Source organism: Rhinolophus sinicus, linkage group LG14 (genome assembly GCF_036562045.2).
Source record: "Rhinolophus sinicus isolate RSC01 linkage group LG14, ASM3656204v1, whole genome shotgun sequence".
NCBI classification, from domain to species: Eukaryota; Metazoa; Chordata; class Mammalia; order Chiroptera; family Rhinolophidae; genus Rhinolophus; species Rhinolophus sinicus.
The window spans coordinates 17,037,167-17,054,711 of record NC_133763.1 but is presented as its reverse complement, the minus strand read 5'-3'; the positions used below and the strand labels follow the sequence as shown (position 1 = coordinate 17,054,711).

General features: G+C 40.7%; 1 protein-coding gene across 1 annotated transcript in view; it reads left to right on the top strand.

The window, feature by feature from the left end:
* CLVS1 (clavesin 1) overlaps positions 1-17,545 on the top strand; it is a 154,354-nt gene that overhangs the window by 110,078 nt on the left and 26,731 nt on the right. Inside the window, exon 4 of the mRNA XM_019752424.2 lies at positions 16,381-16,491. Within this exon, the coding sequence (XP_019607983.1) occupies positions 16,381-16,491 (111 nt within the window). The remainder of the gene's footprint in view (positions 1-16,380; positions 16,492-17,545) is intronic.

Here is a 17,545-nt window from a genome sequence, read left to right as displayed (position 1 = left end):
TGGCTAAAAGTTCTCCTTACCTAAGCTTTCCTCCTATTAATCTCAGTTGTTCAACTGTTTTCTTTTTAAAGCCTAAATTTATACCCAGTATCTAGTTTTGAGACTGCTGGTGTTCCAATGAGGAACCACCTATAACTGGAACAGGGTTAGCTAGAATATGGAGGAAAGCAAGGGATGAAATAAAAATAAATCACTGGAACAATCATGCAGTGAATCTTCATAACTGAAAAGCATCTTTAAAATCCACAAGGAGCTGTGTGTGCTCTGCAAGTGTAGGTAAAAAGCAAAGGAAACCTGTTTATCAATCATCTTCCTTAGTCCATCCTCATGAGTTGAAACAACAAGAGGCCTGTAAAGAAGGGAAAGAGGCCTATTTACAGGGGGCCAAGGTCAAAGAAGACAGAAGTAGAAGCAGCCCCCCATCACCCTGTCCTCCTAGCCCCATACCAGGTGGCCATCATTCCAGGACGGGAATGCTCCTTAGGGAGAACTGGCGATGGATGAGTGACCAGGAGAAAGGCCTCTTGAACTGACTACTACTGGTTTTCATTATCCCTCTACTGTACCTAATGGGAAATTACAAGAATCAAAGTACATCTCAAAGCATTACTGGAAAGAGCAAAGCGTGGCCTGAAGTGTTTGGTGCCCCCTCCTCTGGCCCTGCCTGGCAGATGAGGTCACCCCCACTGGTGCCCTCTCCCCTACCATCCCCAGGCTGTGGCGTCAGGGCAAGGCACTTATTTCTTTAGTTCATGTAATCCTGAAACTCAGATGGTAAGTACGGATCTGACTGCTTTAGCTTTAGCAAAGATTAGTAATACTAAACATTAAAACATTCTTGAAGCCAAGCCATATAGAAAATGATCTAATTCGCAGAACACTTTAAATTCATGGTGCTCATTAACTTACTCAAAACAAATTCATTATGACTTTTATATCATTTCTAGGGCAGGACAAGCATAGAAATAGTCTATAGGGATTTCTTGCTACAAGGGACACCTGCTTGCTTTTCTCACCTAATTATAAATATCTTCCAAAGTGTAATCTGTGTGGTGTTACATAATTGTGCTGGAAAACGTTTTTCAACAAGGGAATTACTGATAATGGGGAGTGTGTCCTACATCTGACCAAAGATATGTCAAAAAATACAGGTAAAATAATAACCCTGGAAGGAAAAATTGGAAACATATCTATGCTTCAAGTTCTACAAAATGGGTATGTGTGTACTGCCCACATAGATTTTATACATGTTTTTAGGGTACTGCAAAGTCTATTTGTTAGTCACCAAAACACATACCACAAGCAAAGCCTAATATCCACAAATACAATGCATAATAGTAATTTTCCTTGCATAATTAATTTAATGGATAATTTTTTTCTTTTAAGAATGATTTATCTTATCTAGTTTCCTTTCAAATACTCTTTAGGTTTTTCCCTTTTCCTCTTGCCTCTTGATAGAATTAATGACCTAACAGCTAGTAGAGGCATTCCAAATAATGTTACTGACTATACAGCATATTTTCCAAAAAATATCAATAATGCTTCCAGTCCACCACTTAATAGCAAACCATGTTTGACCAAAGTGTCTCTCAGGTAAGAGTGGACTGAGCTGAGATGAAAATTCATTTGAGCAATATCATTGGATTAGGATGGTTACTTTCCCAATATGAGAACACTAATTTCCTGTATGTAGCAAAAGTGTCTAATTTACAAATTGAGAGTAATCTGCTGAGACTTGGAAACATTTATCAATGTTTTATAAGATTATGATGTGAGGCCCCAGAACACATAGCATCTCCGTCTATGCTCATTCTCATTTGTGTGTGAGCGAGCACGCATGTGTGCGTGTGTACACACACAAGCACGTGCTTACACACGCACAAGCATGCGCTTACACACGCACACCCTGTATAAAGCCACCTGGAATGATACACAGATATACCTGTTGAACTATCACAACGGGGAGGACTAATTAGCAAATTCATTAATTAGGTCCTGCTTTGTCCTAAAAGTTGTCAGCTGTAATCATTCGTTTGTTTTCCCAAATTGTCTGCCGTTATTATCACCATTAGCGCCTCTCTGTGAGTACTTGGACTTCACAAAGGCCTTACACTTCCGGCAGAGCAAAGTGTTCCCTGTGAGCAAAGCACAGAACTTTCTGTGACAGATGGCGGCTCCATAGCATAGAGTAATAAAACAAAAGACTAATTCCTAATTCATTTGCTCTACATCCCAAGCAGCAAAGAACTATAGTCACAGACATATAGACACCAAAGCAGTTTGAACCAACTTCTATAAATAAGTTATAATTCACAGACGATTTATTTATGGTCATGCAGCAGCAGTTTTGTCAACTGCATAGTAGTGTATGTAGACTTACATTCAATTACTTACAAAACTGTACATGTTCTCCTACATACACTGGTAACACGTATCATACTTAGAGTATATTAGAAGGTTGCTTTATTTGTTTTCTTGCCTCTTTCCCGCCACCAAACTGTGTCTCTTTTAAGGGAGGCTACCCAGCACTTCATCTTTTGTCTCCAATACCTCCACCCGGACACGGTGAGTCTCATTAGGTCATTGATGGCTGAAAGCTAGAAGCACATACGAGTTTTCTTCAATTGGGACTATTCACATAAAGGAAATGCCCATAGGATGTATTTGGGAGATTATATCCCCACATTTTATGCAGCTTTCTCCTTGCTATGATCTCTTTAACCGCATGGATATTAAGGATATACAGTCGACCCTTGAACAACACAGAGCTTAGGGGCACTCCCCAACCCCCCAATAGCACAGCTGAAAATCTGCCCATAACTTTTGACCCTCCCCAAACTTACCTCCTAATAGCCTACTGTTGACCGGAAAGCCTTACCAAGAACACAAACAGTCAATTAACACATATTTTGTATGTTAGAAATATTATATCCTGTTTTCTTACAATAAGATAGCTAGAGGAAAGAAAATGTTATTAAGATATTCACAAGGAAGAGAAAATACATATAATCCTTACTACTCTGTGCCCTCTGACTCTCCAGTCCCCAAGTTTCTTCCCTTATCTAATGGGCACGGACTTTCTGGTTATCAGCCTTTGCTTTCCTCTCAGTGGTAGACTCACTTAGCCTTGCTGACTTCTTTTATTCCCTCTCTGTCAGTCATTACCCCAAGTCTGCACTGCAAAGAAGAGCCTGGAACCAATCCAACGAACCAGAGAATCTTTTCTAGAAGTGGGTGGGGACAGGGGGAGCAGTAAAGAGGACTTGTATGGGTGAAGACTAAGAATACTCCAATAATATTCATGTCTCTGTTACAAGTGCAGTAAGATTAGGAAGTGGAGGGAATCTGCCAGGGCGAGTAAAGAATCTCGCTTATCATTTTGAGACATGCCACTAGACGTTGTGACGCAAATAGCAGCAAGCACACAAAAGCTATTCATGAGCACATAACCTAAACTTGGTGGGCTATCCCACCCCCTCACCCAACACAGAATATAAATCACATATCTCAGCCCTCAGGAAACATGGCACCCTTGGTCATCAAGATTTTCGCTGGCCATTCCTACAGGCGTTTCAGCCCCCGTTTCAGTTCAGTCTGTGGCCAGAGCAAACAGAGGTCCTCCCTGGACATGTGTAGAGCTATGTCCTGTGCCTATGTGTAGAGCTACATTCACCAGGCTCCTTGAGCTGACTTGGCCCTCTGAGGGTTCAAGCCCATTTTCCTGAGGACTCTAAGGATCCATTGTTTTGAAATTCCATAGTGTGAGTTTCCAACCCAAAGGCTAAAAGTCAGCGTCAGAGTCCAACCAGGAAAACAGAAACCATTATAAGTATTTAAAACTGAGGTAATTTAATTCAGGAATTGACTATACCACACAGGTGATGGAAAATCTGAGAAGCCAAATAGGGACGATTAGCAAGCTAGAGACTAGCAAGAATAGGAATTACATACCTATATATATATAGGCTGAGAGACAAAGGGTTACTGGTGCCCAGGGACTGGACCCACTGGGCCTGTCCAGAGGGAGCAGGAAGCTCAGAGGAGGGACCACCCAAGGTGGAACCACAGGGGGAAAGTGTGTGGCTTCTTCCCTGCCCCACCAACCTCAGAGTTTCCATCAATAGCTCCCATTGGCTGAGAAGGAGCCTGGGAGATGTGGGGGCCTGGGGCAAGGTCGGACCCCTGCACTCCAGCCCAGAGCAGGGGAGGGCTAGTGATGGGCCCACCCTCAGGCAAATAGGACCAAGACATGAACTGTTTGTGTGAGATACCAGTGACAAACCTGGGAAACAAAAGATATGAACTAAAGACAGAGCTGGTGGTGCAGAAATGGTCTGTTCATGTGGGCATGACCACAGAGAGGGGAAAATGTGAGTAAAGGCTTAATAGAAGGACACGCAGGGTGTATTCTAATTGCCAGGAGCTGGGGTTACACACACCGATCCATTGAAGCCTCTAATCACCTGTAGAATTTTACTAGGAGCAAACTGGGTTCAGAGAGAGGAAGTCACTTGCCCGAAGTCAGTCTCTGTGCAGCAGCAGAAGCCAAACTCCCTGAACACGGAGTTGCCATTGATCGCACTGTACCTGAAACACAATGATGCATTCCCACAGGTGCCCATAAATATGTCCCTTCGGTAACACCAGTCGAGGGTCAGAGCTAGTGGTGATGCAGGGAGAGCTTGCATTTGTGCTTTTTTACCATCCGTGGCAGGTCCCCTTCTCAGCCCTGTAAATGTCCTGTCACCAACATGTTGCCTCACCACCAGCACACAGACAGACACAGAGTACAAACCAGTAACAGCTCCAAATCTGCTCTCAGGAAATAAGAAAAAAAAATTGAGGTGTTACTTTGACAGTGGTATCTTTATTTTACCAGGAGCTAACGCTCTATGAAAGAGATAATTTTGTAATGATGGATTTGCCAGTTCCAGGAGGGGGTGGAGATTGACTGTCACCCCTCAGTGAAGTTGTCCCCAAATTCACAGCTAACTCATGTACTAAGAAAGTCGGCTTTTGAATTCTTTCATAAATTTAAATGCATTTTATCCTAAGTTTGGGAGGCCTCATTAATAATTTGTTATTTCATTTTAAAGAGTTTTATTACAGGATATTAATGTTTAGGACACTTCAGAGCACCTTATACTTCTAACAGATTTTTGATAACTGGCTTTAAAATATTACTGGAGTATTTGTCTCATACTGACTTTCAGGCAAAAATACTAGTTAGTGATTGTTTAGGAAGAGAAAACAAAAAATATAGACATATGTCAATTGCCTGCAGGAGTCTGTGGGTTGTGTGTGTGTGTGTGTGTGTGTGTGTGTGTGTAATCATTATCTCCAAAGGCATTTTCTTGAAGACATCAGCTAATTCCGAAAGCCTCTAATCTGAAATAGAATATCTTAATTCTGCAATTTTCAATAAAGATAGTGTTTTGCTAGTATAAAATATAAAATACCCATAAAATTTGTGTTACTAATAGAAAAACAGGAGAGCCACTTTCCTCAAGGTATATTATAATGGTAGTGGTAAATTTTCTCTAATGAAAAATGTCTAATTTTATTAATCATCTTCTCTCCCTTGACCCTTAAATTCCTAAAGATTCTCATAGCTGAGTTAAAAGCACAAACAATAGAATTTTAAATTTAACAAGTTCTATTCAATGAGCTATTATTCTCTCTAGGATTGTTTCTATCATTTTTCAAAACTACCAAGATAAGCTGCTCTTTTAGTGAAAAACATTACTCAACTATTTATAATGGTCAGTATTTATTAAGGAGCTGATTGAGCTTTTTAAGCTGTGCCCTTCGAACAGCACTTAGGTCAATGCCACACATAAGTAAGTGTACAAAGACTGTTATAAAAACTACATACCTGTCAAAACTCTTTTGCAGATGATGTTATGAATCATAAATACATATATGCATTAGTTCTCCAGAGATGTTTAAATCAAACATTAAATTTCATGGAACCATTGGGGTAGTTTGGTGTGATTTAATGAGAATTTTCTTTGGATGGTGGAGTAAGTGTTTATAAGACGGTATAGGCTCCAAGCAGTATGGAAGACAGATAAGCAAGAAAAAGAGGCATATGAGATAGCATTTCAAAGAAGAAGGAAAAATGAAATTCTCCCCTAGGGCACTTATTTGTCCTTCACGTTCAAAACACACACACACACACACACACACACACACACATATACATATATATATATATGTATATATACATATATATGTGTGTATATATATGTATGTATATATATATATATACTTTTCCACCCAGCAAAACAGCAAACTCATATTTAAGCAGTAAAAGGTAGTATTCTCTGTACGTGTGAAATGGCTGTTGGACTCACTAAGAGGTTTTGTTCAGGGCCAGCCTGGCTCTTCTCCTGGGTCCCAGGTCACAGTGACCTGCCAGACCTCTTTATGGGCTCTGCTACCGTCAGCATCCTGCTCTCAAGAGGACGCAGATCAATACTCAGTGCCTTCCCATTTAAACGAACGATTATGCTCTGTGCTGACCTTGGAGGAACGCAGGTGTCATTTAACCTCCAGTGGCTGGTGGTGTTGTTTGCCAACATCCGAGAACAAAGAATCGGAGTAGGAAAACAGACTGATAGCTCAGGAGAAGACGCAGTTTCCTGTTCTTCCTTGGCTCAAGCAAGAAATCAGTGGGCTTCTCTCTTTCTAAAGACCTAAAACCCACGGGCAGGCTCAGTAAAATATGAATGATACCGATTCTCAAACGACTAAAATGCTGTTCTTAAAAAGACACAAAGTAATTTCTTGAAATCACATACTTGCTCCCTATAGCTATACATAATAGATTTGTTTAAAATTGTATCTGACAATATTTGAACTGTCAAAAAAAAGCCATCTCAAGTCTGATAGATCTGATACCTGAAATACACTGCTTTCTGACTTACACAGAGAAGCAAGTTAAGTCCAAAATTTATTTCCCCTTGTGGATTTCTTAGAATACTGGTTTTTTGGTTAATTGATAAACTCCTGAAAATGGATCCTGTGGTTTAAAACATGTGGGAAACAACAGACCAAACAGAGTTCAATTGGTTTCTTTGCTACTGGACTTTTTCAAAGGCTTTCATTAAATAGACAGAAGTGTCCCTTTACTTCCCACAAGGTGTCTAGTATTCAGTATCTAACTTGGGATACTCTTTTTGTATGGGGAGACCCTTCCAAATGGACACTCTGCGGTACTTACTTTGGGAAATGCTAGTTTAGTTGATCTCTTTCTTCAGACGTAGTAGGGGTGCTCCCACCACTGGATTTTTTCATCCGTTCCCTTTGCCTGAAACACTAGCCCCAGGCAGCCACATGGCTGGCTTCCCACATCACCTTCTGTCTCTACGCAGAGGTCACTTTCTCAATGAGGCCTTCCCTGACCAACTTTTCAAATTCAACTCTCTTTCTCAACATTCCCTAGCCTTCTTCCCTGTTTATTTCCAATGGAACACCTTCTAGCCATTATCTGTCTTTGCCAATAGGAAGGTAAGCTCTGAAAGGCAGGGGCCTTCACGTTACCATATTTAACCGACATGTCTCAGCTCTCGTTTTATTCAGCCTCTCAGGATCTTTTGGCACCACTGAATGAATGCTCTGTCAACTGTGAAAGTCCTGAGATGTGAAAATGCTCCCTTCACTTGGCCTCAGGACACTGGCCTCTTTCCTGCCTGACTGGCCACCCTTCAGACATCTGTCCTGGATTCTTCTTATATTTCTGCCATTTAAATATGACATTGCTGAGGTTCAGTCCTGGGAGCTTATCTCTGGTCTATCTTCACTCACTCCCTGGTGACCTCACAAGCTCATGGGTGTAACTATCCTCCACAAGTTGATACCTACCAAATCATCTCCACAGCCCAGAGGTCCCCTGCCTTTCATTGTTTGTGTCTGAGCTCATCAGGGCAGGATAACCTATTCTGTGCCTGGTTTTTCTAACAGAATGAGTGTTTATTTCTCACTCCCACAAAATCCTCTACAGCTGTCCTGAGTTAGGCAGCTCTTCGGGGCCTGGATCTCTTCTCCAATAAACAGCTCATAGGTTGGGGCTTCTTCCATTCTGGGACTCCCCCATCTTCGGGGTCTCAGAGTCCTTCACTTCCAGCCATGAGAAGAAGAGAGAAAGAGAGGGAGGATTCACAGCTATTTTGTGTTTGGGACTGGAAGTGGTGGAGCTTGCTTCTACCTGTATCTCCTTCCCCAGAGTTGAGTCATATGAGCAACCTTGAGACAAGCAGACTAGGAACACAGGTTGGCCTGGCTCCTGGGAGGGGGAGAAGACCAGGGGATTGGTGAGTTCCATCAACGTCAGCACAAGGAGGAAGGAAGAGTGCCACAAACAAATGTTATGACTTTGTCTAAGTCGGTCCTGATAAAATCCTCCCTACTGTTTATTTTGGAGATACGTTATTGGTAGTTTTTGATGTAGAGAAATGGTTTATATTTAGTGATTAGAAAGTAAAGTGTGTGAAATACCAGAAAATTCCCAGCAGACTCAAATCTCCTGCAGAATAAACCCATGTTAAAATGAATACATCCATGCTATAAAAAGTACAATGTTCCCCAATAAGGTAGGACCTTATATGGAGACATTCAGCTTCACCTTTAAAAATTCCAAAGTGCTCATTAAAAAGACTTGTTCATTCTGTACTAATAACAATTTTAAGTCTCTTTAAATGACAACACGTTCAAACCATGATGAAGGCCCTTTTGTGAAAGTCACATAAAGCACTGTAGCTAAAACAAGATTAGACTATTTTCACTTGGATTTGATATTTATGCTTATGAAATGTTTATTGTTTAATCTGAACTAGGAAGCATACACATCCTTAAAACCCACATGAAGATGGTCAACAGTCCAAATTTTGCAGATGCATAGAGTTTAAATGAGTCTATAGTAGATAAGAGTTTTGACTATAGGAACTGACAGGTCTGGATTCAAATTCATTCAGTCTCTTACTTGATGTGTGAATTTGGCCAAATTTTTAACTCCTTTAACTAAGATCCTGTTTCCTCATCGGTAAAATTGAGACAATGTAGATAATACGTACATAATACCTACATAATATTGTCATGATGCTATATGAGATAGCACACATAAAAGTTCCTGGTAGATACGAAGTGCCCAATTTTTAGCTATGAACTTACCTTTACTGATTGTAATGTTTTTAAAAAATTATACCTATTAAGACTATAACATTTTATGACATTTGCTTATTACAAACTTAGTTACAAACCAAAGACATTTGTGTGATTAAAAGCTTAACATTTGCCAAAAGGTTTGCTTCGAATGACTTCGATGTTTCTCCTGCCATATTTCTTTCTCTAAGAGACACCATGATTTTGTGAGATTAAGCACTGAGTGACCTGTTGAATCATAGGAAGCGTAACAGTATCTCCTGGCATTGATTTTCTGTACAAATCGTGATTCAAGCACTCTGGGTTTCTCCGTGAATTGGCTTGTAAATAATGAACAACAATCATCTATTTACCACTTAGGGACTCTGGGAGGAAATTGAAGATGACGTATTGTGTACTCACCACAATGCATTTGCTATTTAATAGTCAGATATACCCCCTTTTTAAGGTTATTGTGCTTAGAGTGATTTATTATGGCAAATGGAGTTTCCATTGCTTGAGCTCAGCTCTGCTGACTCAGTGGAACCAGGCTGGATGCATTCCACCCCTTCTCTCCGCCCAGTAGCTTTCACCTCCTCACCTGCCAGCAATGAGATTGCCAGAGCCAAGGAAGGATGGAGTCCTCCTGTTTGGAGCTCTGTTAAGCAGGAAGTAAATATTGCAAATGAGACTACCTTGCTTTTCCTGTTAATAAAGGCTTTCCAACCAGGTGTGAGGCAGATGCCAGTGTAATCAAGATTTTCTTTAAACTTACACATTTTCTGTTGTTTTGGCAGACACTTGACAGGTACACAACATGAGATGACTTTTTAAATCTATTTCCCTTTCTTCCTTCCTTCCTCTCTCCCTTCCTTCCTTCCTTCCTTCCTTCCTTCCTTCCTTCCTTCCTTCCTTCCTTCCTTCCTTTTATGTTCTTGTTTTCTAAAATAGAGATCATCTGTAAGCTTATTCTTAGAAAATAGTGGGGCTAAGCAAAATGTCAGGACTCTGGGTGACAAAAATAAACTCTGGAAGACTCTCAAACATAAGTCACATGTTTATTCATCACCAAATCTTTGGTTAGCTCTTTTATATAAGGCTGTTTTGTTTGGCCTTGCCAGATACCCCCATCTTCACCTCTGGTTATCTAAACTGTTTATTAGCTCTGCTCTGAGGAACTACCATCAACCACAGAATCTAAACTCTGAACTCTGTGTCCTTCCATCAAACAAAGCACTATCATTTCCCTTGCTGCCACTGGACAATGAACTGACTGAAGACAAACAGTGCATGCTATGTATCCCTGTGTTGCATTTTACTCGGAAGAGGAGCTCAGTAACTGCTTGTTGAACTGTTGAACAGATCTGGCTATAAAAGAGATCATCGAAAAATACTGTGTAGGTGACAGCCAGAGAAGGGCCTTGTACTTGAGCTGCTGGTCTGGGCCAGTCTGACAGAAGGTCAGTTTCACTTACTGTGGTTAGGAGACTCATCAAAGAGTTATAATTGTTCCCAGATGTTCAGGTAAAACTTGGTCCCCTAGCACGCCCCAATCTGAAACTGCATAAAAAAGCCCAAGCCCTTCTTAACCTGAAAAGAACACTGCATTGGTACAGCGTCTCAGAAGTCGAGAATGACTTTCAGGAGCATATATTCGAAGAAAAGTTGGAGCCTGTAATCAGTTGGAGCCTTTGCCCAGCTGCCTCCCTAGTGAGCACATACATTCTGTCCTCTCTCATGCTTGCTCCTGATATATAGGAAGTGCTTGGAGTGTAAGTGCTATTGCATGAGCTCTCTCTTTCCATGCAAATGGGTAGGCATGTGACTTTCACACTAATGACTGCTGCATAGTATTATAGAAACCCATCACCATGAAATACAGCACTTTTAGAAGGCTCTCTTGCATCAGCGAAGTCCATTTATGCTGCTGACAATGTTTTATCTCTCTGCTTTGGTGTGGGAAATGGGTGTCGTTAGTAGGACATGCATGAACTGAATAGATAAAACCTACCTTCTTCTGCAGACCTCCATACATGCAGTTCTATGAATGAGTGAGTGGGAGCCTTCTGCCAAGCCTCTGAAAGATACTCAGCTACTGAAGGGAGGGAGGCAGAAGGTCCAAAAGACAGCTCATGTGCTCATCTTCTTCGTTTTCATCTTTGCATTCGGCTTTCAGAGGAATCTTCATAGATGGGGGTATTTCTTAGTATTTGTGAATTTGAGCGGTCCTGTTCCAGTTTTCACATAAGATCAGTAGAAGCGGTAAGAAAGGAGAGGAAGAGAGGGCAGTCAACGGGACCAAATCTCCCCAAGCTTCACAAGGTGATGTGATTTTAAGGTCAGGTGTGATTTGAACACTGCCGTGATGTATGTTACCTGCAGGCGTTACAAATCTTAGAAACTAGTCCTCGTAAACGCTTCGGTATCCAGCAGGAAACTCTGGCCACTGCCACTAGTAACATCTGTACCTCATTGTCAAAGAAAGAGAGGAAATCGTTTCGCCCCTAAATCCTGACTGAACACAAGAAAAGGCAGCAGAGTGCTGCTTGAATAATGTCACTATGCAAATGAAGTGCCCATTAAATAATGAAGTACGTTTCTAAAATGGATTGCAAGCACCACTTACGGGAGCCCAAGGCTCCCAAAGAAAAAAAGAAGAACCCTTAGAATGTCCTGCAATGTAGGTTGTGCTTTACAATTCACCTTGGCATTTTTTGTTTAACATTCCTTGTAAGGCAGACAAGATCACCCTTAGAAATGCTTCTACTATATTTAAAAAAAAAAAAAAATGGCTACTCCTATTTTGGGGAGTTTTGAAATAGTCGCAATAATCATATCCTTTAATTTTTATTTTAAGATGATTTCAGATTCACGTGCAGTTTAAAAGATAATACAGAGAGAACCCATATAGCCTTTACTTAGTGTGCCCCACAGGTAACATCTTGTAGAACTGCAAAGCAATATCACAACCAGGATATTAACTTGGATGCAGTCAAGATATAGAATATTTTCATCGCCACAAGGATCACTTATGTTACCGTTTTATAGCCACACCCACTTCCTTTAACCCTGACCCAATCCTTTACCACTAATCTGTTGTTTCCATAATTTTTTTCATTTCAAAAATGTCATATAGTCAGTGGAATCATAATATAACCTCTCAGGGTTGGCTTTTTTTCACTTAGCAAAATTCTCCAAAGATTCATCCATATTAGTACTTTTTCCTTTTTATTAGTAATTGTTCCTTTTCATTGCTAAGTACTATTCCACGGTACAAATATACCAAGTTGTTTAACCATTCACTCATTGAAGGATATCTAGGTTATTTCCAGTCTGGGGCTATTGCAAATAAATCTGATATATTTTCTGTAGTGTCTCTTTTCAATTGTTTCACATGATCTTTCACAGAGGAAAAGTTTTTAATTTTGACAACATCTAACTTATTATTTTTTCATTTTATGGGTTATGCTTTTGCAGTCAAGTCTAAAAACTCTTTGCATAGTCTGAGATCCTAAAGGTTGTCTCCTATATTTTTTTCTAAAAATTTTATAGTTTTCCATTTAAGTCCATGATCCAATTTGAATTAATTTTATATGAGGTGTGTGGTTTATGTCAGTTAATTTTTTTTGCCTATGCAAGTCCAATTGTTCCAGCACTGTTGAAAAACTTTCTTCCACTGAAATATTTTTGCACCTTCATCAAAAATGTGTTTTAGCATCAATTTATTTGAGTTTATACTGTTTGGTGTTTGCTTCAATCTGTAGGTTTAAGTCTCTTGCTAAATTTTGGAAGTTTTCAGTCATTATTTCTTTGAGTACTTCCTAAAATGCCCTTTCTCCTCTCTTTCTAGGACTCTGATGTCACAAATGTTAGATATTTTGTTGTAGGCTCAGCAGGTCCCTGGACTCTGTTCATTTTCTCTCTGTTGTTCTATTTTCTAAGGTCTATTTGTTCTCTGTTGTTCACATTGGGTAATTTCTATTCTATTTTTCAGTTCACTGACTCTTTGTCCCTTCCACTCTGCTGTTTGAGCTCATCTGCTGTGCTTCTTCTTCTTTTTTTCGCTTATTGTATTTTTCAGCTCAAAATTTCATGGTGGTTCTTCTTTATATTTCTTTGCTAAGAGTTTCTATTTCTTTTCTGAGATTTTCTATTTTTTCATTTGTGTCAAGTGTATCCATAATTGCTTGATGAAGCATTTTTTTAATGATGGCTAAGTTAAAGTCTCTGTCAAGTAATTCTAACATCTTTGTCATTTGGTGTAGGCTTCAATTCATTGTCATTTTTCATTCGAGTTCTTTCAGTTTCTTGGTATGGAGAGTGATTTTTAAATTTTAACTTGGACATTCTGTGTGAGTGAGAAATAAATCTTTATAGATTTAAATGATGAAAAGCAAGGGTTTCTATAACATTACCTAGCCTATTCTGAATGAGAGAAAATGGTAAGAGTATATCTTTAGTAGTGGGAATATAGATAATTTTTCTTCTTATTGTCTTTGTGTTTTCTAATTTTTCAAGTAATTTTTTAATCTAATTTTTACTTTTCTAGGATGAGTATTATTTTTGTAATAAGGAAATAGATACAATTAATTTAACATAAACAGGGGGAAAGACAAATTTTATGATTTGAATATGTTTTTAATTGGAAATGGTATTATATTTCTATTGAAAAATGCATGAAATGAGCAAATATTAATGCCATTTTCTTGAACCTAGGGTATGTTTTTGATAAAGCATACTCTTGAATCTCAGAGAACTCTGAAAAAGAAAGTGTTACATTATCATTGAATCAAGGCTTATCATCTTGAGATAGGTCTGCTCCAGCCCCTAAGAAATGCACGTCCCCGAGGGTGGTGAATTCATTTGGGGTCCTGGGAGACATTTGTGTGACAACTTCCCCTTTATTTGCAGTTTGCTAATGAGACCAGGCAACACACCAACAATGATGGGAATTGCTCATAAGACAGCTGTGTTGGCTGACTTTCCCTCCCTCATCTTTCCCTGTGCACAATACACACACACACACACACACACACACACACACTTCATTATTAATGTCAAGGCCAGAACATTTGAACATTGCCTTACACTGGAAGCTCTTTCATTTGAATTGTATCGAAGGGACTTGCAAAAAATGACCTATTTCTACTCTGGCCCAAACCCAGAACTCTGAGGCACAGGATTTTACATGCATTTATCTGTACATAGTCGCTGGCTGACCTGAAGGAGATCAATAAGAGTGTGTTGGGCCTTTGAACTGACAAACTCAAATCCAGGGTCAACCTAGAGAGAAACGACAGTCTCAGCCCTGTATTTTGTCTTTCAATCTCCTCTGACTCAAACAGAAAACAGTCTTGATGTCCCATAGACTGAAACTAAGAGGCCTAGATATTTTTAAAAGGTTAATATTTTCTTTGAGATTTTGCCTATTGACTCTAGGGTATTCCTAACAGTTTCCTTCCACTTTACCAACCTAAAAATGTGTAGTATAATAGACTCTTAACAGAAATAAAACCCTCTTGTTGGCCCTATTAAAAAAGATAGTAAAGGCCTGGTTTTATTGATAAATGCTTCCCTCTCGCTCTTCTCCTATAGCCCCTCAGAAGCCATGTGTAGTGTGCGTGTTAATGAAACATGTCTCTGAACAACAAGTTCCAAAGACTAGTGCTCAGCACTCACTGCAAAGGAAAAACTTTGGGGAATGGTCGTTTTTATTTTAAGGAGCTATAGAATTTTTAGATCCCAAACTGTACCTAAAAGAGAAAAGGCTACCTTATAAGAACATCTACATTTCTCAATTCAGATTTGGAATAGTGAGAGATTATGACAAATGTCCAAATTGGTATAAATGGTCTCTCCACCCTTACTGTAGTTTCATTAAATGTTTTAAATGAAAATAAACAAAACAAAAAATGCATACCCTGCAGAACAAAGACCCTTTAGTGAAATTGTCTTGTTTAGCCTTGAAAATATTTAATTCCTTTGTACTCTGTAAAATGTTGAGATAGAAGCAAAATTACTTTCAAGTATTTCAAATGTCAACTTTTAAGCACAGTTCTAGTACTTATTGGAAACTAGGTCTTGGTGCGGAAAATGTTTAGAGATCCTTCAGAGACTGAGAGGGTTCTGAAAAACGTTAATAACCCTCTTTGCATCTTACTAAAAATGACTCAGGCAAGGTATTTCGTACACCTGCGGGAAGCCACGAGCCGCCTGGGCTGTTAGCTCAGACAGCCAGGCCTCTTCTGTTTTCACCTCATCTTGCTTACACTTTACAAAGATGCTTGTTGCAATGACATTGATTGCCAGCACACTTGGCAATTCAAATTGCATTAGATGTTCCTTCTTTTTTAATTCCATTCACCAAGATGAAGGCAACGCAATCTGGGGAAGCCCTTCATCAAGATCTCAGGACCTGGTGCTGTGGGCGTAGCTCAGACTTTAGATCAGACGTATTCTGTGAATCTAATTAGCAGGGAGAGAACAGTCTCCTCTTCTAAAACACAAGTTGAGGCCCTGATCTGGATTCTAAAATTGGAACCATTTAAATAAACAATGATCTTATTTCCTGATATTTACAAAACGCGTTGATCCGCGGGAAAACAGGGCCCCAATTAGGAGAATCAACTTGCCCATCATTCAACAAGTATCTTTTCCCCGAGACCTACTGTGCGGGTCCCAGGATGAAGCAAGGTCGTAGTTCTGTAATCGGTGACAAAGTTGCGCGTAACCGTTGTCCGTCCGTGGATTTCAGAGAGCCCCTCGTCTTAAAATCGTTTGAAATTCTTTTCCAGCCCCTTCCTCTAGAGCCCTCACTCACCCAGAAAGTCCAGCCATTGTCATGATAAGCCGTGGGGAGGGCTGGAGCGGAGAGCAGACTACGAGGGTGAGGAGGCAGATTTTGCGCTCAGGGCGCGTGGGAACCGAAGCCGCGGGTCCCTGACGCCGCGAAGAATCCCGACTCCCTCGCTGTCCGGGCTGCACACGCTCCGGTGCCATGTGGGGGGTCACATAGTTGTGACTTGGAAAAGACAGGCCTGGCATCTAGGCTCGAGTCCCAGGGGGAGGCGGGAGGCCAGGGAATGTAGGGGAAAGCTCAGCAGCTAGAAAGGGGTGCGTTTGCTGTCTTTCTCCGAATGCTTCCGCGAGAAGAAACAGGTCGCTCTCGTTGCGGTGCCTCTGGCCCAGACTCACCTGCAATGCGTGCTAATCCGTGTGTGTTTCTGTGTTTCCGCCCAGGACAGCTTTCCTGCCCGCTTCGGAGGAGTCCATTTCGTCAACCAGCCCTGGTACATCCATGCCCTGTACACGCTCATCAAGCCATTCCTTAAAGACAAGACCAGGAAGCGGGTAATGAAAAGAAACGCCCAACGCGGGGACTGAGGGGTGGGGAGGGACAATTACGGTGCCCCTCCTCTCAATCTTTCTCTCTCGCCTTAGTTTACTCCTTTTTTTTTTTTTCTGTCTGCTTTTCCGTAGTCCCTGAGCATTTGAGCCCCAGCTGGAGTTTGCAAATGGCCTGGATTTAATCAATAATTTAATAGAACTGGGTTATTTTCAGAGTCCCAGTGACAAACCAAGGAACTTCGAAGGCACGCAAATACCAGATGCCCATTTTAATGCAAATGCTTGTGGGAGATAGGGGGTCAAACAGTTTCCTGTTTATGGAGTATTTTAATGGCTGGCATTTTGCCCTGCACATGTATTATTGCGATGAAAAATATTTGTAATTTGTTTTCCCCCAGAGGTTCTTGGGTCGTAACTGTCAGCTCTATCACCATTGAGCCTGGGGAAGCATTCTTCGTTGGAAATAATAATGAAGAAGGCTTTTAAGATCTTAATTGCATCAGCTGATGACATTTGGGGAGCCAGCGAGCATCCTTGGTCAGAGCTGGCCTTTTTCATGGCGTTCTGGTTAGCTGAGATACTGAACAGGCCTTAACCACTCTGAATCTTAGTTTCCTCATTTATAAAATGCGGAAACTAACACATCAAAGAGTTGTTGGGATAATTGAATGAGACAACATAGGAAAGCAGGTAGTACTCATTGCATTAGAGATTCCGTGACTTTTATTTTTATCACTTAGACCCTTTGCTTTCAAGTGTTCTGATTTCAGCTACTTCCTAGGTCAGGAGTGTCACCTCTCAAGGGAACTTGGCCAGGGTCACGCTTACGGCATCTTACATATGATGCTATACCCAGGGACCCCGTGCTAGGAAAGTGCTCAGAGTACTCTGAGGGGAATGGTGTAAGGCCTTCCCCCCCCCGCCCCCCCCCCACATGCACACTCTGCGGGGTTCCTAACTCATAGACCTCAGATGCTTCCAGGTCCTTAGGAAATGTTGCAATAGGGCACAAGATGGGTAATTCCCCTGTCCCTTTATCAAATGGGGAAGTAGGAAC